The sequence below is a fragment of the Apiospora phragmitis genome (assembly GCF_038363925.1).
Source record: "Apiospora phragmitis strain CBS 135458 chromosome Unknown utg000009l:1.0-1189150.0:1.0-1190623.0, whole genome shotgun sequence".
Classification (NCBI taxonomy): Eukaryota; Fungi; Ascomycota; class Sordariomycetes; order Amphisphaeriales; family Apiosporaceae; genus Apiospora; species Apiospora phragmitis.
The window spans coordinates 303,092-321,663 of NW_027117408.1; the positions used below are offsets into that span (position 1 = coordinate 303,092).

Sequence of the window (18,572 nt, forward strand, 5' to 3'; positions counted from 1 at the left end):
GTACCACGTCCGAAAAGAGGTAACACTGCCTTATCAAAGAACCTACAGCCGGCCAGAGGGGAACAAGTCGGAATAGCAGTTGAAAATACAACGTCTTGTGCTTCTGATAGTCTGCAACCACGTCAAAGATGCTCATTCGAGAAGCAAGGCGTCTGGTGGTCATTGTCTGCATTCTTCTGACTGTGGGTTATATCGGGATCCGGCTGCGCTTCGGCAACAAGAAGCTCGATAGCTGGCTTGGCGATGCTCTCTCAAGCTTCAAGGGCGATGCTGGCCCAGCACCGCTAGCCTGGCCCACAAGTCACACTCCAACATCTCAGGACTCTTCTGCTGCAGTTAGTAGCATACTGGAAGATGTCGACCCTCTCGCATCCCATAACGAAGTCTTCTCCGTCTCGACCAAGGACCGGAAGTTCTTCTACATCACGTTCGGGGGCCAGAAGGCCATGAACCCCAACATCATCCCGCACCCGCTGCGCGAGGACACCTGGATCATCGTGGCCCAGAAGTACAAGGGCCCCGAAGACCTGCAAGCCTGGTTCTCCGAGCTCGTGTGCAGCGCGACCTTCCAAGACGACGGCGGTGCGCTTGCATGCGATAAGAACGAACCGCCGTCGACGCTGCCCATCGCCGCGACGATGGGCGATAAGTGCGACGGCGACCTGGCCTACTTCAGCCTCAACGTGGGCCCCCACGACGCGCGCGTCTTCTTCGGGCCCCGCGCCCCTTACGCCCTCTATGGGTCCCAGTCCACCTTCACCTGCTTCGGGCAGTGGGTACAGGACTTCCGCGCCCTGTTCCCCTGGGGCCTGGACATGTCGCAGGAGAACCGGTTCCGGCTCGGCACCGAGCTGCAACGCCCGTCCGTCGTCCCCGCTGCTGCTGCTGCTGAACAGCTGCCACAGCCAGAACCACAGTCACAGTCACAATACCTGCGCGTCGAGAAGAACTGGTTCCTGTTCTGGGACCGCGACGGCCGCGTCTACGCCCACTACGACATCGCCCCCGCCGCGTCTTCGCCGCCCTGCAAGACGACGGCGCCGCCGGCCCGGACTTGGCACCGCTGGCCCAGTCCACGGACGACAAGTGCCTCGCCCGCCGCCTGCCAAAAGTGGCACCCTCGCTCGAGTCGCTGCACCAGTCGACCAACTCGCTGGCCATCACGCTGTGCCGCCGGCGCGAAGATCCATCATGCGAGCCCTCTGACAACAACACGTTCGTGTTCACCGTCTTCCAGCACAAGTCCTTCTACGACTTCCACGGCGTCTACGAGCCGTACGTGCTGCTGTTCCGGCAGCGCGCCCTTCGAGGTCTACGGGGTCTTCCAGAAGCCCATCTGGATCCACGGCCGCGAGGGGGGGCAACGGGCTGGCGAGCCTGGAAACCAGTCGCAGATGTTCTATGTTGTATCGATGAGCTGGAAGGTGCGGGGGCAGAAGTACCAAGGTTACCTCGACGACTTGCTGTTCCTGTCTTTCGGCATCGAGGACGAGAACACGGCGGGCATCGACGTCGTGGCGGGGGGACTTGCTCAGAGGGATGGGACTGTGTTCGGATGATTGATCGTTTCAATGACGGCTGTGGATGAGCTGTCTGAGTTGTCTCTACTCGGGGGCGTCACCATGTATAGGTGTACTCCAATCTTATGTATGCATATGCGTGGCTGCCATTAGAAAAACCAGTTTGGGGAATATTGGATTTTGTTCTTCATTTACGAAAAGCTATTATCTACATATCGGCTCATATATCTTACTTCATCTTGTTGATACCATCTTCGCATTTCTTGTTTCTTAAAACTACATGGGCAAAAGCCCATCTGCTGTGAACGTCTTTATCCGTAGTGGTGTTGACGTTTCTCTGCTTGGTGTATATTGGCGCCGTCGCCATATTGTATCCATCCCTGATGAAGGGACTTATCAAGCACATCCATCGATATCCTAGCGCCTCCAAGATAACTAATTACCAAACACTCACGTCGTGCGTCGGCGGCGTGTAATGTGGCCCCCGGAGAATCCAGTTCGACGTAAAAGTACGGGACAACCATGCTCGCACGCATCTTCATCCAGCTCCCGGCGCCTTGGTCGGCTGATTAAGAGTTTTACATGGCGATTTATCTTTTTCTGACGCCTCAGGTTTGCTAAGGGGGGCAAGGAAGCGAGCGAAGGTCCGCATCTAGTCTATACACATTTCCTTCCTAGTTCGGCAACGATGGTGCCTCGTTATGGATGGACCACGCAAACTAGGTCGAGGTACAGACTTTTTCCTTCTCAGCGGTTTTCAAGGGGGTTTGGCACAGGCAGGACTGACGTGTAGCTTTCATTTCTCGAAGAACGAAAGACGAACAATGGGAAGATATCATAGGTTACGTTATTCAAGTTTATGTATGAGTAAGAATATAGAACTTAGGCCAGTGGCTTATAGATTTATGGCATAGCTTCCTTTTGGGTGACGACGACCCTCGTACCCGACTTTGCTCCAAAATTCCAAGCCGCATCCCCGACCATTAGTTTCGGGATCATGTCGAATTCTGTTCTACTGCGGCCACCCAACGTCAAAGATGATTCTTCCGACCAATACCTTATCGTTAGGGGGGTCTATCACCGAGCCGAAGACGATTTCCAGGCCCAACGTATTCAAGAAGTGAAGTGCCAACGAGTACTTCAGACCTCGATACGGCGGTATCCAGACGGCGTTCCGGTCCGTCATCTTTCGGCCGTCGGCCGCCTGTTGATCCAACGAGTCGATCCACGCGGCATACAGCTCCCAAGTGCGGAGGCTCGGAAACGGTCGCGCCAGCCAGTCGTCCCACTTTAAATTCGTGTAAGGCATGTTGGGTATCGTCCAGGGCCAGGCCACGACGTTGTAGTGGAACGCCAAGTGCCGGATCTCGTGGCGCCCCGCGATGCGGCCCCAGTCGGACCAGTGGAGCCCCTCGTCCAGCACCACAAGGTCGAGTTCGGGACGCCACCCCACGCCGTGTTGCGGCCGCGGGCTATTATTTCCAGAACCAGAGTCTATGGTGGGGGCGCTGCTGCTCCTGCTGCTGCTGCTGCTGCTGCTGCTGCTGTCCAAGCCGCCGAGGAGCTGGTCAGAGTCGGATCGCTGGAGATACGCGGCCCGGGAGGCGGTGCACGCGGCCAGGAGCCCTGCTTCCTGGTGTGGTGCGCCGTGCTTGTCCAGTCGTATGATGTGTGGTGCCGCAGCTGCCTCCTTCCATATTCGGAATTGGAGCTCGGTCGGGAGAAGGGTGAAGAACGTGAATCGTTGCGAAAGGCCTCCGGGTGGATTATCCCCAGGAACTTGTAATCCTTAGAAAGAGTGTATACGGGGGGTCGGTAAGGTATCATTCTGTATGCTGCATTATGTTGTATGCTGGTTGGTAGTGGTCGATATACTTGGCGAGAAGATGGTGAGGAAAGCTTTCGATTGGGGAAAGGGGGGCTGAGATGATGTATTATAGATGCGAGTTTAACATACCGGAGATACATGGAGGCTAAAAAGGGATACACAAACACCGGAGATCCACCCCTACAGGTATAAACTGGGTTGAGTTGAACTAAAGGCATAGCAGGCTTTTGCTATACTTTTGCTGCTCTTTGTCTGGCCCCAAAGTGCCATAAAGTCAATTTTGCAGAGCAAAGTGAGCCTGCTCGCTGGCAAGCCATGGATCACCCCGTGGTAGGGGCCTATTACTTGCTGAACAAGAACATTTGCTCGCGCTCAGAATGCTTGGGAAGATAGATTTGACGGCAAAGATCGATCTCTTACTTATCATCGTCATGGTATATGCCTACTTCATAAGGGTGAGTCTTAATAGCCGCATCCCGAGTGAATCTAAGAACGCAGTCCTCCCAAGCGTGATAGGACGAGCCGTGAGGGAAGTGAACCAAATAAGTTTCTAAAATTGGTGTCTACATATCAAAGTGGTTTCTCATTCGAATATTTCCTAAAATAAGGTATTCAATTCAACTGCTGTTATAAAAGTTTCGAAAGCAACCAACTAACGCCATCGCAATGTAAGTATAAACAACCAGAATCCGTAACTCCCAAGAACTCAAACCCTCGGTACTGCTCCTGTCATAGAGTGAACATGATTCCCAGGACACCAAACAATGCAGCCGACATCAGAGCCGGCACACCCAACTCCTCGACACCAGACGCCGGCACCTGCGAAGACTGCGCGGGCGGCGGCGGCGGGGCCGTAGGGTTGATGGGCGTCGGCACCGGGGTATTAAAAGGGACGATGATCGCCGTGGCGTTGTTGCCCGTACCAGCTACCCCGGCTCCTCCGCCTGGCGCCTCCCCATTCGGCGGCTGCTTACCACCACGAGGGATGCCAGTCAAGCCACCCCCTGCAATGGGTACCATGCAGAAGATGCTGCCGACGTGATTCGGCGTGCCGACGACGGGAGCGAGGCGCGAGGGCAGGCTAAAGGTGAACGCGTTGCCCGCGGGCGTGCCCGTGCCGTTCTCCTTCAAGTAGGGCGCGCAGGTGATGTCCTCCCGTCGGAGGCCCGGGCTGCTGCCGCCCGCCGTCACGCCCGTCAGGTAAAGGGCCGCGACTTTGCCCAGCGTGGTCCGGTTCGTGTAGACGCCGTCGATGGGCACCAGGATGGTGGTGTTGGTGCCCTTGCCGCAGGCGTCGTCGCTGGCGGGGGCCTCGACGGTGACGTGGACGAGGGGGCGGCCGCCTTGCTGGGGGCTCCCTGTCCCCTGGGGCTTCGGGAGTGGGCTCGCGGTCCCGAAGTGTGTCGAGGACGAATGCGAAGATGAGTGCGTGAGGGAGGAGAAGGTGGAGGCGGAGGTGGTTGACGTAGTTGTGATCGGGGATGCACCGGCCGCCAGGACGGTAGTGGCGACGGTCGCCGTGGTAAAGGCGAGAGCTGCAAGCTGCATTGTGGAGATTTGGGTCCGGAGTGTGGGATCTCAGGATACAGGGGTGGAATTGGCAGAACTGGGGTGGCCACTGCCCTTATTGACACTCGGATGAGTTTCCGGTAGGAGTATGAAGCTGTTGGATTGGAATCTTCTGAATGTTCCATCTGTCAAAAACATGGCGAGAGTCAGATTTACTTATACATGAACCAGACTTGGCTCACACTTACTACGTTGGCCAATCTACACAGACCTCTCCGCACTAACTAGACGGGCGGGGCTGCAGCCTGCAGGGCCTTGCAGCAATTGCAGATGCGAGATGCCGATAGGACATGGGGGCGATTCGAGGACCTGAGAAAGAAGACCGGGTGAGCGTGGGATAATTCCAGCGTGGCTTAGACGAAGGCTGGGGATTAAACGACGGCGCAATACTTGCCAGCCTGCTCACCCCCCACGATCCTTCGGTCCCGCTCTGGTGGAGTGTGTTTCTAATTTTGGACCAACCGCGCCCATCTCGTTAGCTCAGGCACCCGTTTACTACAGCACCTCTAGGTTGCACGTTACTGCCATATTCCTGTCAGATACGTACGTCAATGGCTCGATCGGAACAACTCAGCTGAGAAGCTGCCAATCGCCAATGATGCCAACCTGGGTAATTGCTATATAATTTAGGTGGATATTCCATGATCGCTCTGAATAAAAAACCGCAACTTCGTTGAATCCTGCCCGTGTCAACTCAAAATTGACCTGCGCACTCTGACTCTGGCTACATAGTAATTAAGATGCATTTCCAGTCTTAGTCTGATCCGACCCCATCTGTGTTTAGTTTCCCCGGAGAATGAGATGTCTGGGGTAGTCTTTATCCTTCCTCAATAAGCCACGTTCGTCATTTTCATCTGATGCATCCATCTTCTGCGCTGAACCACGTCGGCCCCCTTTTTGGTACGTTGAAGCACAACTGGGACCATAAGAGCCCGAAAGATGACTGTCTTCCCCAAGCCCTTTCAAGCAATGTTGTCCAATGTCAAAAAGAATAGCTCGCGTTTACGGTTTTCTATGTAATCTTCTACAAGAACGTTGAAGGTGTTTCCTATACCATTATTGGCTTTGCCGAAACATGATATTATTACCATGCGCTACGATCGTCTCGCTCAGACTGGGCTGGCACCGGTCTGTCGATGAGCCCCTGCATGCATCCAGCGTCCATGGCTCTAGCTAGGGGGTGGAAACATCAATATATGGGAGGTGCCGAGTGATAAGAGATGGAAACTTTACAGTATACATTCAAGCCTTACCTTAGAGTGGAGCGAGTAGCTGTCGCTACCTGTATACCTCGTCTCATTTATTCCAATGATCGCTTCAGTAAATGTATCCAACTAAATGGTGACATGGACCGCTTGTGCCAGACCACCCTTTGGATGAGAGAATTATCCTTATCTCAGACAACTACCACCCCCCTCTAAGCCCAACCTTTGAGAGTGACAGTGAACAGGAAAGGATCCTTCTCCACATCCGCCTTCCTCTGCAAGAGCTCTTCGACGTCCCAGTTGACGTGAACGAACCGGTCCTTGAGAAACGCCGCCTCGGAGCTGGTGGCCCAGTTGACGAAGTCGCCGGAGAGCTCGACTAAAATTGCCCCCGTCACGTTAGCAAAACGTATACCAACAACAACAATAAAGGGTGTGAAAGAAAAGATAAAAACTGTGTGGAGAGAAAGGAGTGAAGGAAATTTCCAGAAGGGAAACAAGCAAAGTAAAAAGAAGATCAAAAGGGACACCAAGTGAACGAGAAATGAAAGAGAGAGCGACGTACCGTCGGTCCAGGGCAGTCCCTCGGCCCCGGCCGCGAACTTCAGGCTCATGGGCGAGCGGATGAGACCCGGGTGGACCTGCACGACGCGTAGCCCCGGGTGCTCGTTGCCGAAGTACTCGAACATCTTGGTAGCCGCTGAGTTGCTGGCCCGATAGCACGAGAAGCCCGGCATGTCTGTTTGTCCCCCTCACGCGATCAGTTGTTTGTAGCCATTATCAAGTTTGCTTCTTCTTAGACCTAGCTAGATGGGGAAGGGTGGGTGGCATCCCATCACGGGACGAGAGGGAGAAATGATAGAGAAGTCTGGTTCTTTGCTTACAAGCCATGTGGAGAGCCGCCGTGGTAATGTGCACCACGACCCCGCCGTCGGCCACGACGGGCGCAAAGGCGCGCAGCAGGTTGAACCGGCCGCGCACGTTGACCTCGAAGCCGCGCCACCACTCGTCCGCCTCCGCGTCCTGGATGGAGACGATATCGGGCATGATCCCCGCGCTCGCGACAAGGATATCGACCTTGCCCTCCTTATCCTTGCCAGCAGCAGCAGCAAAGTCCGCGAGCGCCTGGTTCAGGACGGCAGCAGTGCCCGCGATATCCACGGCGTAGACGAACAACTTAGTCCCCAGCCCCAGCGCCTCGATGGAAGACTTGGTCTGGTTGAGCGCGGACTCGGTGCGGGCCAGCAGGGCGATGGCGGCGACGCCCGACTTGGCCAGGGACAGGGCGCAGGCGGCGCCGATGCCGGAGCCGGCGCCGGCGACCACGGCCGTCTTGCCTCGGTTGGACAGCTTGGGCAGCGTCGGGTCGATGGCCGCGTACGTCTGGGACCGGTAGGTCTTGGTCACGGGCCGGAACATCTCCTCGAAGAGGGGGTCGTCGCGGCTGGGTACAGCTGATACGGACATGATGATGATAGTGGTAATACTCTGGTTTGGACGTGGATTGAGAGTTCCTGAGCAAGTAAGGGAGCTCAACAGCTTCCTGGGTCTATTTGAAGTGGCGGGTCTTTCAAAGATAATGGATGATTTAGAGTTAAGAGGATGAGACCTAACGCTACTCGGGGGGGGGGGGTTAATAGTGCCTATTTCTGGAGCTAAGAGGATAGTAATATTGTGATATTCCGAGGCTTTTGGAGAGTAGTTCAATAGGTCAATGCAGCAGAAGCCGGCATAGCCTTTTATATCTACATGTTGAAGCCATGTCGTCGAAAGGGTCACTGAAGGCTACATTTCCAGCAAGCCCAGCTAGCTTGTATGCTGATTCTGACAAATGCAACAAGGTATTAGTAAACACATCTGAGAAGGTTTATGTGATAATATTGATTATTACCCCTTGACAGTGTGGGTTTTGCGACAACTTTGCCAGACTCGGCGTAGGAAATGTCGCAGTTATGTACGTGTGCCAACGTGATGTTACGTGATCGGAGGAATTCATATCGCCAGCGGCAAAGTCCCCTTGTGGTCCCCCCCACATTCTGGTAACATTAGTGAGCGGCACAGCTGTCAGCAGGCAAAGCCTTTCAAGAACATGGGCTTGAGACATGGGGAATTGCTCAATCACATAACTCCGCACCCAACACAATTTCAACCGGATCAAAGAGCTACCGCCTATCAATTCACGCGCGAGAATGGATGCAGAGCAAGAACAGAAGGTAAGCCCAGCTCGTCCTGTTACGTGATTCTACCTAGTCTGGGCGGGCAGTTTCATCGCTGACGAATTCCCAGCGGAGGCGGGAGCGCGGCCGCGAAGCGCAGGCGGCCTTTCGGAAAAGACAAGCCAAGGCGGCAAAATCAATCCAGGAAGAGAACAAGCAGTTGAGGGAAGCCATCGAGTCTATTGTCCAAGCCGCCAGGAAAGAGGATCGCTCGGAGCTGGTGTCGGCGGTACGTACAGCCGCTGGTACTGTAGGTATGGAAGCAAAGCATTTGGAACTCTCAGCTGCCGACAACACTGCGATATCTACTGACGCGAGGACGGATTGTCCGAACTATGATCCCTCTACCCATGCACACAATGCAGCCATTGGCTCAGCCCTGGGTAGCGTTGGCGCTTCGAAGAATCGGGTAACTCCACCCTCCGCATGGAGCAGACTATACCGACCACCCGCGACTATTGGCAATTTCTGGTTTGATCCGCTGAGATACACGAACATCACCATATCCCCGAGGACGTCGTCCCCTATGTGGGGCAAGGCCGCTATACACTTGGGGGTTTGCTCTTTCTAGGCGTCCTCGATCACGTCACGAATGCGTGTAGGCACACGCACACGCACCACCCAAGGTCTTGCGAAGAGCTGTGGTCAATCATGCGTCGTTCAACAGCCCATTCCAAGTCGCTCAGCAGGGTTGGGCCAGAGTTTTGGCACACCATGGCAAAGGCTGCCCGTCAGCGATACCTACAGGACGACCGCGTTCATGGCATATATTTACCCGCTACGGAGTGCAGTTCGCTAGCGGCTATGCGAAGTATGGTCGAGAAGGATTATGCATCAGAGGGTAAAGACGCCAGTGCTTGGCTGTTACCAAAAGATGTCGAAGAGCGGGTACGACGAGGCCTAGGCTCAGAGATGTTCAAACGCCTCGAGAAAGCGGCGCAGGCTCCAGAGAGCTCCCAAGCGCATCGAGCAGTGAAGGGAACCATCCATAAGATGGTTCATGCCTTCGTATGTTTTGGCGACGGTCCATCGTGGAACGTCAACTTCGTGGACTTGGTTTTCGGCGAATGGGCTGCACTGGAAACCCAGATGTTGAAATGTTGACTGCCAAAGACGTTGAACCCATTCACGAGAGCCACGGTTTAGGTCCCCTGTGATGAGACCTATATCGTGTGCTGAGGTAGTCGTCGCGCTCCGTCTGTTCGTATCAGTTAACCCGTCCATTGGAGTTGAAGTGGAGATGAGGATTGCTTTTCAGAATGAACTGCCGCTCAACGAGGCATCCAAGTTCTTGATTCCTGGAAACGTGTGCCGAAACCTCAGGACTCAGGCTGAGGCCGGCCATCCAGCCATTTGCTCATGTAAGGCCCATCCAGCCAATAGCCCAGTTTCTTGTAGTAGCTTCGCACCCCCACGCCGCTAATGACGCTGATCTTCGCACTTCCATGTTCCTCTATCGCAATGCGTTCTGCCTCCTCCATCAGCAAGGTACCGAAGCCCTGATGCTGGAACTTCTTGGGGTCTCGGGCATGCACAGGCACCGCCGTACCGTAGACGTGAAGCTCTCGGACCATGCTCGTCTGCTGGCCAGTGAGCTCCTCGCGGTAGGTGTACTTCTCGGTGCACTTGCGTAACCGCAAGAGCGCAACCAGAATGTCTTGCTTGGGATCTTCGTACGCAAGGAAAGTCTCCCAGCCTCCATTAGCGGTGTAGTCACGTCGAATCAGCTCGATCTGGTTCGGTCGGATCTTGTACCTGACTTCGTTGATGCCAACTTCGCGTGTCCGCACATCTCGGCATGTGGTGCCGAAATCCTTCATGCGCGCCAAAGCAAGCTCCCGGAGATTGCCGTTCTCGACACCTGAAGTGACAAGCGGCATCGGGATATCTCGCTGGACACGGTAGATGCGCGTCCATGGTGGCACCAAGGCCAATATCCTAGCCACCAAATCAACCAACGCATTGGGCGTGTAGTTCTGGTATCGGCCGGTTCGCCAAAGTTCATACAGACCTGTGCCCCGGATGACCAAGATGGGGTATATCTTCAAGCCGTCGGTCCGGAAGGCAGGGTTCTCGAAATGCTCGCGGAATTGGTCCATATCACGCTCCATACCGACGTTCGGAAGGTCGGGCATCATATGGGAAACGACCTTGAAACCGGCGTCCTTGGAATAACAGAAGGTCTCGGCAACAGCGGCAACGGTATGACCTCTGTTGGAATCGCGCGCAACATCCTCGTACAGCGACTGAACCCCGATCTCCAGACGGGTACAGCCGTACCGCAGCATATCTGTCAAGTGCGAAGGAAGGCAATAATCTGGTCTCGTCTCGATAGTGATGCCCACACACTTAGAATTGCTCATTTCGCCAGCCTCAACGGCCTCATCGACGTTATTCGTTTGGTAGCCACTGAGGGCATTGTGTAATTGCGAGATGAATTCTTCTCTGTAGGAGGGGGCTAGCGACATGAAAGTGCCACCCATAATGATGTATTCGACCTTGTCAACCGAGTGACCGAGGGGATTTGAGCTGGTCGACTCGACCGCGAGCCTGCTCAAAAGGGTCGTATCTCGCTCGGATGGCGCGCATCGACGTGGGCTCATATCCAGTGTATGACTGCGTGCTGTATTCGAAATCCGAGTCGGGGCCACCAGGACAATAGACGCAGATGTTTCCGGTATGCGATATGCGGGCAGCGATGGGGCTTGCACATGACAGCGACGACGGCGATGCCCGAGGACGAGCGAATCGGTTTCGCCACTAGCTTGGGCAGGATGTACTTCTTGTAGTGTTCTGGCACGGCAGCAATGATGGCCGTCAGGGGCGGCAGGTTCGGCAGCTTGTGCTTCCGCGAGAGCTTGGCTCGGAGACTGTTGAGGTTGATGTCCTTCTTGGGGGCTTTGGGGTCCTTGGAGGATTCATAGTCTTCGATGAGGGCGTTGGCGACGTCGGCACAACAACGCAGGAAGCGTTCGTTCTCGGGCGGCAGGTTGGCATCCTTCTTGCGAATGGTCGCGGTGGTCGTAACGGTGGTCGTCGACATCTTGATCACGTCGGCTCGTGCTGTGATGTCGGACGGAGATGGTTGTAGACCAAATTCGAATGGAGAGTGTGGATTGCCAATTATGGGATTTTGGCGGGGGAGTCAGGAAAAAGTGACTGAGTTGAGAGGGCGATTTACAGCAGACCTCTTATCGATAAGCATTTTAGCACTTCACCCCTCAACCCCACATTCCGTGGCAGCTAGCTGATCAAGTTGATCATTGATCTCGCCAACCAACCGACCACTTTGTATGCCTGTCCAAAATCATGCTTGGGTTCTGACTGGCAATGGGTAAACAGACTGACGACGGGATAACTGGCAATTTGGTAACCAACTACGGGACCAACTGGCTGGTGACGGCGAAATCAGTGAATGGCTAAAGGCACCATGTTTGGGAGCATGGAGAACCACGTGAACCAGCAGGTCAATGTCACAGAGTCCCTAGGTTACATCCTACCTACCTACATACATGCATGCAAGTCGAGACATGACATCAGCCATATCGGTTAGCATACGCCTCGCCGTGGTTGGGAATGTCTGTCCTGATGATCCCCAGCATCTGATTTCAGACCTGTAGTAGTAGGTTGACCAGGAGGGGTTGTTCAATCTGATACTTGATTTCACGTCTATCATCTCTCAACTGACCCCTTTCTGCATGCCAATAACGGATAGGTGCCACGGAAACCCAATCAAACAAGCGTGTATTTGATGTGCATCTGTCTCTGTTTGGGGCTGGGACAGCCATAACTTCTCTTCCCAGTCATTGTTTTGAGGCAGGGGCCAGGGCCGGGCTGACTTTACTTTTACGCCCACCCAAGACATCTCTGCATTTTCCCCACTACCCATTTCCAGTTGGAAGGAACCCCTCCATCATCCCCAAACCCGAGACTGTGTCCAGCTGCGAGACAAAGCAACACGCTCAAGCTCAACAAGGCTCGGCATCCTTCTCTTTTGACGTACAATTTCTACTCACACGACTTCTATTCTTGAGCCTTTTTGTCGGCTACCCTCGCAGCAGCAGCAGCAGCATCAATCGAGAGGAAACTTCCCGCACGTTTCTCCAATCACCCAGCAAGCAGCAGCAGCAGCAGCAGCAGCATGGCTACCTCGAGTCGAACCCGGCGGATCGCCAAAGAGCTGGCCGACATCAAAGCAGATGCCAGCAGCAAGATAACAGCCGAGGCTGCTGAGTCGACGGGCGACCTGACACACCTCAAGGCCAGCATCCCCGGGCCCCCTGGCACCCCGTACGAGGGCGGCAGCTTCATCGTCGACGTCCGCATCCCCACCGAGTACCCTTTCCGACCGCCCGTCATGAAGTTCGACACCAAAGTCTGGCATCCCAACATCAGCAGCCAGACCGTAAGCTCCAATCACCACCTGCCACTTTCTTCTAGGTAGCAGCACAGCACCGGCTAACCATGATTTCTGCAGGGAGCGATCTGCCTTGACACGCTCAGTACGGCGTGGTCACCCGTCCTGACCATCAAGTCGTCCCTCCTGTCCCTGCAATCGTTGCTCGAAAGCCCCGAACCGAAAGACCCCCAAGACGCCGAGGTCGCTCGCATGATGATGGCCGATCCCGATGGTTTCAACTCCAAGGCTCACGAGTGGGCCGTGTCACACGCCGGCGCCCCGCGGAATACCAAGTTCCCCAGCGTCCGGCCACGAACCAACCTGGCCAAGCAGAGATAGACGAGGCACGGCAAGTTGAGCCCCAATATCAAAAGGGTCGTTGGTTCCTGCAACTAACAGCTTTCTCAGATACCACGGCTACAACAAGGAGCTCGTCGACCGTTTTGTCAACATGGGATTCGATGTGGACCGCGTGGTCGAGGCCTTCCAGTTTGTCGGTATTGATTCGAATAATGGCGAGGATTACATTCTGGAGGAAGCCTACATGGGTGACATTACCGCGCGTCTGCTTGGCGAGCCGTAGATCAGCCCTGACGGTGGCAAGCGTGAGCTTAAGCAAGAGAGTAGGCAATGGCAAATATTGGTGTTTACGGCGTTCCGGTCAGGCATTCTATCAGGGGGCTAGTTGTATTTGGCCGAATTATTCAACCACAGAAATGGAAATTCTTCGCATTGCAATACCATTTAACTACCGATGATTCCAGTGATTCCCTTGATTGTATAATCATTATTATACATGCAATTCGAGAGCGAATAGTTTCCACGAGGCTGTTAACGAGCTCAGGGCGACACGTGAGCCTTAGAAATCTATACAAATTACTCGAAACTCCTTCTATTGCTCATCGTTCTTCTAAACCCGACAATAGTTAACCCGTCCGGTGATGAACACGTTGGCTCCAACATAATTCCCAACTCATCTTGCGCTCTTCCCGGCTCATCAACTCATAGGGCTGGACTTCGTATTGCGTCTTGGTCATGGTCTTCACGGCACGGTGAGGTAACCCAGGAGGGTTCATGTCCAATCGTTGCCATTTCGTGAACTCGCAGCCAACCTCTGGCAAATAGACAGCTTGCGAAGGCTCCAGGTGCGCTCCTCGCCTACGATGTTGACGTCGTGGTAGTTACCGGTCCTGTGGAGGTCGATGTCTACATACCTAAACAGCCATCGCTGGCACTGAACCATCGCCGGCGTGAGCATCCCGGCCCCATTTTTCGCGATGTGTTCATTCTATCTTGAGTAGCAGTAGTTCGGTTGATTTCGAAGGATCGCTTGTGGTACACTTCAAACGAATCCACAGGGCTGATTAAGGACAGCTCAGGGCACGCTTCGGGGACAGGATTAAAGATAGCCTATTAGTAATTTTAATGAAAGAGTGTCCGGCAGATTGAATATGGCTGTAGATATGGGGAGCCGGGAATTCAAAGGCCAAAATATGGCGGCTCTCAGGGTGGACTGGGATAGCCCGGTAAGTTGTGTGTGCTTGTTCCCGAAGCGCCAGCCAGTCGGGAGCCAATGATTAGTATAACAAGTAGCCATAAGTAGTACTACCAAGTAATTGGCGGATGAGTTATCGTTTACCCCTTTTGGGCAAAATTGAGTATGCGTATTATGCATCGCAGCAGTGTTTTGCTTACACGCGAGAGGAAGGCAGGGGTTGGCTTCTAGATCTTGTCATTAGAGCGAGATACTAGCTGTCCGATAGGGCTCCATGGAGACTTCTTGGGAAGGCCCCCCAGCTGCGGCGAGTAAAGTATATCGCAACTACACGTCAAGGGTTTCCGGGCATGGCCTATGTAATTGCAGTGTGGTTTGGTTCTTCTGGCACTCGCCATCACCAGAGAAGGTCAACGAGCATTTGGGCAGCGTTTGGGCAAGGAGATTAGAAAACGTCACGGTTCCTGGCAGCCCCTTGGTACTCCGTGCAGCAACCCACTAGCGACGCAGGAGGAAGTTGAGGGAGAACAAATGTCAGCCTGAGGTGCGTTCGACTGGGACACCACGGTTTCCGCGCACGTTGGGAGATTGGCGCCTGCGTCGCTGGGTGGTGGTGTTCAGAACTGCATCTGGTCAGATCAAGTGTGCTGTGCCTGCGCCATACAGCTGAACGAAATCAAAGAGGCGAACAGCCCAAGACTCCAGTACGCCAATTTCATTATAAAGATTAAGAGAACAGTCCAGATTATACGTAGAGCCGATGAGTTCTCGGAGGCAAGTTACAATATGAAACGTATTAAACAGGTACATATCTGATTTAGACCCAAGTATGGGCGTCGCCAGGGGTCATCCATGTATTTGGTGCATCTAGGGTCAGACTGGCCGTGACATTTATTAGCTACACATGAAGAAGTAGAAATATCTCGAAAACATTTTGCTCACATATATATATATAATGAATTATAGGCAGACTACTCTCAGTTGCAGCCCGATATTGTCACCTGCATCCGCGGGGTGACGTATGTGTTGTGGGTAGGGGGAGCCGCGTGGGGGGCCCTACGTAGCGGCTGCCTTACTACCTGGCAGGATGTGCCAACGTGCCGTATCAGGGTCTGACTGAGATCACAGGCCTGGTCCGTAGTCAGGACGTCGCCGCCCATCATCGCTCCGATCCAGCGTAGGTGGCCCCGCAACAGGTCGCGCACAACCCGGAAGTTGATGTCCAAAATGCCCGAATGGTGAAGCCAGGAAGGGGATATCCTGCCGGGGGCGGCGGTGGCCCCGGAACGTTGCCCACCAGCCCGTCAGGACGCGCTCCACGAGGTCGTAGCGGTAGCGGCCGAAGAGGTGCAGGCTGGCCGGGCTCGCCCCCACGAGCGAGATGAGGTCCGTCGGGTGCAGTGGCCAGAATCTCGAGCTTCAGTTCCGCGGGCAGCCTCTCGTAGGGGCTGCGCGTGATGGCCGTTGTTTCGACGATCTGGGAAAGGGAATGGGCCGACGTCGATGTGTCGGCCGTGTCGCCGAGCCGTAGTTGTGGGGGGCTAGCCATGTTTGTCACTTAGGTAAAGGTCACGGACGGCGGTTCACCGTTTGCTGTCGTCGTATTAGGGCGGAACGGACCGCGGGAATTGGTCAATAGACGAGGATGACGATGTTGGGCGTCGCGTGGATGGTGCGGTTCTTGTATTGTTAGGAAGAGAAGAAAAGCCCATTCTGTCTACGTTCATGGTCATAGTCAAGTAGGTTTCGTCGAGACACATCTCCATTGTCCATATCTGGTTTGAAACTTCGTACCGTACCTGGGTGTGAGTGAGGTTTTGAGCCTTTTCGTAAGTACTTGACTTGCGCCAAAACTGCGACGAACCATGGCGATTAAGTTCGGTTGCTACCTGTCCTACTGTGCGCTATTCCTGGCCTGCCATGTGGGATTGGGTAGCCTTAGCACTTGTGTCCCAAACCAATCGGGAATTGCGATGGCATTTCCAAAGTCCGACCTCCGACCCCATCATCGGCCAAGTCTGGAATTACAGTAGGTAGGAGGGTTTAGTCCGAGCTGGTGCGTGCCGGTTTTGGGAAATGAAAGGTGAGAAGTCAAAGTCGGGCCAAGCTCCCAGCAATTAAGTCATCGTGATCGTTTCATAGGGCCGTGGGACCCCTGGCGCGGCAGATTGTGGGGGCGTGTTTGGAGTGGGTTCACGGACGGTGGACAGTCTTCAGTGGGCTGACATAGGCCCAGAAAGAGAGATAGGCCCGTGGGGCTTGGCAGTAGGCAGACGGTAGGCGATGACATCACCGTCCAGACAATTTACCCAAAAGGAGCCCAAGTGGATGCATCATCCATCGGGGACCCGAGTAGCTCATCCTCTTTCAAACAAAACATCATGTCGTCCGTCTAGTTTGGAAATTGGATCAATCTCAATTCCTTTTTGTTCAACGGATTATACCGATTCTTTCTCACTAGCTGCCGATAACGTCTCTGTACTTTCTTTTTTCCCGTACCATCTCCAATCATTATCGCGTTTTCCACGTCGCCTCGTCCTATTCCACTCGCTGGAACTTAGCGTGGCGTGTTTCCGGCCAGGTTTCTTCCTTAATTCCCGACTGTCTTATTATCAATTGCATTGGAAAACAGCGACATCAATCCAGCAAGGGAAGAGCAAACGGACTCTCGCACCTCATTGGACCAGAACAAGAAACAAATTGGCAATCGGACTTTCCCTACGCAGAGGCATAAGCCGTGGTTTCCAAGGCAAACGCGACAACTATGGCTCATGAAGACGAGAAACCGATGGTAGCTCCATCTACCAGCGCCACCACAGAAGACGGAGGTGAGAGCCACGAAATGACAGGCCGTACGAATCCGCACGTGTCCCCTAAAGGTGCCGATACAACTGTCGTTACAGAAGCGCAATCACCTTCGTCGGTTCCTACCGTTGGCGATCGCCGGACCCGTAGCCTGCCTGATGCCGGCGCGGTACATGCCGCCGCCCACGACGACAAGGGTCGTCCGCCTGTACCGTCCATCACCCACCACAACTCCGACCGACAGCGACCGAGCGCGTACAATGCGGCCAATCCGTCCAATATGTCCGGTGGGAGTGGGCATGGAGGCAGGAGGAAAGTACGTCAGAGCGAGGAGTTTGACCGGAGATACGACGGTCCTTTTGGCAGGCAAAGTCTGAACTACGCACGGAGGCAGTCGTCGCAACTGCCACGGACTGACAGCGGAGGCGCTACGCCTTTACCTAATGTTGGCGGGCCATCGGGAGCGGCGGCAGCGACAGCAGCAGCAGGACCTGACTCCCAACAACCTACCGCGACATCAACAGGGCTGGTGCAGGATCCGGAGGCGGCACGGGCCGGCGCTCCTCCCCATAGAGCTCGAGCCGCCGCGTCTGGGCTACACCATTCGGACGACGAAGCGCATCTGGTTCATCGCCATCTTCTGGACCATCATCGTTTTTGACAGCGTTGTCATGCCGATCGGTCTCTATTTCGGCCTGTGGTACGGCGTTGGACCCGGCAACCCGGACGACGAGCGCCTCAGCGCCAACACCGTCTTCAGTATCGTGACGGCGGCCATCGGCGGCGCCAGTATTCTTGAGTACTTTGTACGCTTCTGGCGGCTGTACCGCAAGGACAGCACGTGCGCCGTCCTGGGAGCGCATCGCTGGTACTTGGACTGGTTTCATTGGTGGTTCAGTTTCGGGTGGATCGTCGTCATGATTGAACTCATCATGTAGGTTTCCTACCATTGTCCCTGCTCACTTGTGCTGGGGTCTTTTTGCTAACGCCTAAGTACAGTGGTTCCATCCAAGATGACGCGCGTTACATTCGCCTGCTATCCATGCCGCTGGCGACCATGATCTTCGTTTTTGGTACCATTCTCCTGATCATGGACGTGATGCACTTTTTTGAGATCCCCGCCCCGTGCGCATCTCGTCGATACCCAAGGGCTCGCAGCTGCGCCCGGGCATTTACCCGTTGATCGAGGACATCTGCGCCGTCGATGGTTCGGGCGGCACCGAGTTCCGCGCGGCCCTGGCCAAGCGTTATGCCGCCTCGCATGTTTTCCGCGCCATGCTGCGCCGCGTTGGCGCCTTCTGGGCCATCGGTGCCGAGGGTGCGCCGCGCTCACCACCGGCTTGGTGTTCGGCCTAAACAACCACGATATTGGTTACGCCGTCGGCTGGTCCCTGCCCTTCGTCTGGGCGGGTATCTGGGCGCTCGTCACCATCCTCTACGTCCAGCGCGAGCTCAAGAAGGAAGATCGGCTTTGGGCCGAGGAGGTCGGCAAGGCAAGGACGGAGGAAGGGAGTCTCAGTGCCAGTGCTACTTGA

The 18,572-nt window shown here is 54.8% G+C and overlaps 9 protein-coding genes across 9 annotated transcripts; 4 read left to right on the forward strand and 5 right to left on the reverse strand.

The window, feature by feature from the left end:
• Window positions 1–128: 128 nt before the first annotated feature.
• PG994_009600 (uncharacterized protein) lies at window positions 129–1,559 on the forward strand (the record flags this gene model as incomplete). The annotated part of the gene is made up of 1 exon (XM_066861009.1): window positions 129–1,559. One exon carries the CDS (start codon window positions 129–131, stop codon window positions 1,557–1,559), a length of 1,431 nt encoding a protein of 476 aa, XP_066713179.1.
• Window positions 1,560–2,532: 973 nt separating this feature from the next.
• On the reverse strand, window positions 2,533–3,618 carry PG994_009601 (uncharacterized protein; the record flags this gene model as incomplete). Its single annotated transcript, XM_066861010.1, has 2 exons — window positions 2,533–3,299; window positions 3,585–3,618. 2 exons carry the CDS (start codon window positions 3,616–3,618, stop codon window positions 2,533–2,535), a joined length of 801 nt encoding a protein of 266 aa, XP_066713180.1.
• A 459-nt stretch (window positions 3,619–4,077) lies between these two features.
• Window positions 4,078–4,896, reverse strand: PG994_009602 (uncharacterized protein; the record flags this gene model as incomplete). Its single annotated transcript, XM_066861011.1, has 1 exon — window positions 4,078–4,896. One exon carries the CDS (start codon window positions 4,894–4,896, stop codon window positions 4,078–4,080), a length of 819 nt encoding a protein of 272 aa, XP_066713181.1.
• A 1,438-nt stretch (window positions 4,897–6,334) lies between these two features.
• On the reverse strand, window positions 6,335–7,589 carry PG994_009603 (NAD(P)-binding protein; the record flags this gene model as incomplete). The annotated part of the gene is made up of 3 exons (XM_066861012.1): window positions 6,335–6,501; window positions 6,688–6,861; window positions 7,007–7,589. The coding sequence occupies 3 exons, from the start codon at window positions 7,587–7,589 to the stop codon at window positions 6,335–6,337; spliced, it is 924 nt and encodes a 307-aa protein (XP_066713182.1).
• A 722-nt stretch (window positions 7,590–8,311) lies between these two features.
• On the forward strand, window positions 8,312–9,442 carry PG994_009604 (uncharacterized protein; the record flags this gene model as incomplete). Its single annotated transcript, XM_066861013.1, has 3 exons — window positions 8,312–8,335; window positions 8,409–8,809; window positions 8,965–9,442. The coding sequence occupies 3 exons, from the start codon at window positions 8,312–8,314 to the stop codon at window positions 9,440–9,442; spliced, it is 903 nt and encodes a 300-aa protein (XP_066713183.1).
• Window positions 9,443–9,657: 215 nt separating this feature from the next.
• On the reverse strand, window positions 9,658–11,381 carry PG994_009605 (elongator complex protein 3; the record flags this gene model as incomplete). Its single annotated transcript, XM_066861014.1, has 2 exons — window positions 9,658–10,961; window positions 11,003–11,381. 2 exons carry the CDS (start codon window positions 11,379–11,381, stop codon window positions 9,658–9,660), a joined length of 1,683 nt encoding a protein of 560 aa, XP_066713184.1.
• Window positions 11,382–12,479: 1,098 nt separating this feature from the next.
• On the forward strand, window positions 12,480–13,320 carry PG994_009606 (uncharacterized protein; the record flags this gene model as incomplete). The annotated part of the gene is made up of 3 exons (XM_066861015.1): window positions 12,480–12,743; window positions 12,816–13,030; window positions 13,146–13,320. The coding sequence occupies 3 exons, from the start codon at window positions 12,480–12,482 to the stop codon at window positions 13,318–13,320; spliced, it is 654 nt and encodes a 217-aa protein (XP_066713185.1).
• A 2,071-nt stretch (window positions 13,321–15,391) lies between these two features.
• PG994_009607 (uncharacterized protein) lies at window positions 15,392–15,781 on the reverse strand (the record flags this gene model as incomplete). Its single annotated transcript, XM_066861016.1, has 1 exon — window positions 15,392–15,781. One exon carries the CDS (start codon window positions 15,779–15,781, stop codon window positions 15,392–15,394), a length of 390 nt encoding a protein of 129 aa, XP_066713186.1.
• Window positions 15,782–16,996: 1,215 nt separating this feature from the next.
• PG994_009608 (uncharacterized protein) lies at window positions 16,997–18,393 on the forward strand (the record flags this gene model as incomplete). Its single annotated transcript, XM_066861017.1, has 4 exons — window positions 16,997–17,408; window positions 17,458–17,971; window positions 18,037–18,110; window positions 18,152–18,393. The coding sequence occupies 4 exons, from the start codon at window positions 16,997–16,999 to the stop codon at window positions 18,391–18,393; spliced, it is 1,242 nt and encodes a 413-aa protein (XP_066713187.1).
• Between the last annotated feature and the right edge of the window lie 179 nt (window positions 18,394–18,572).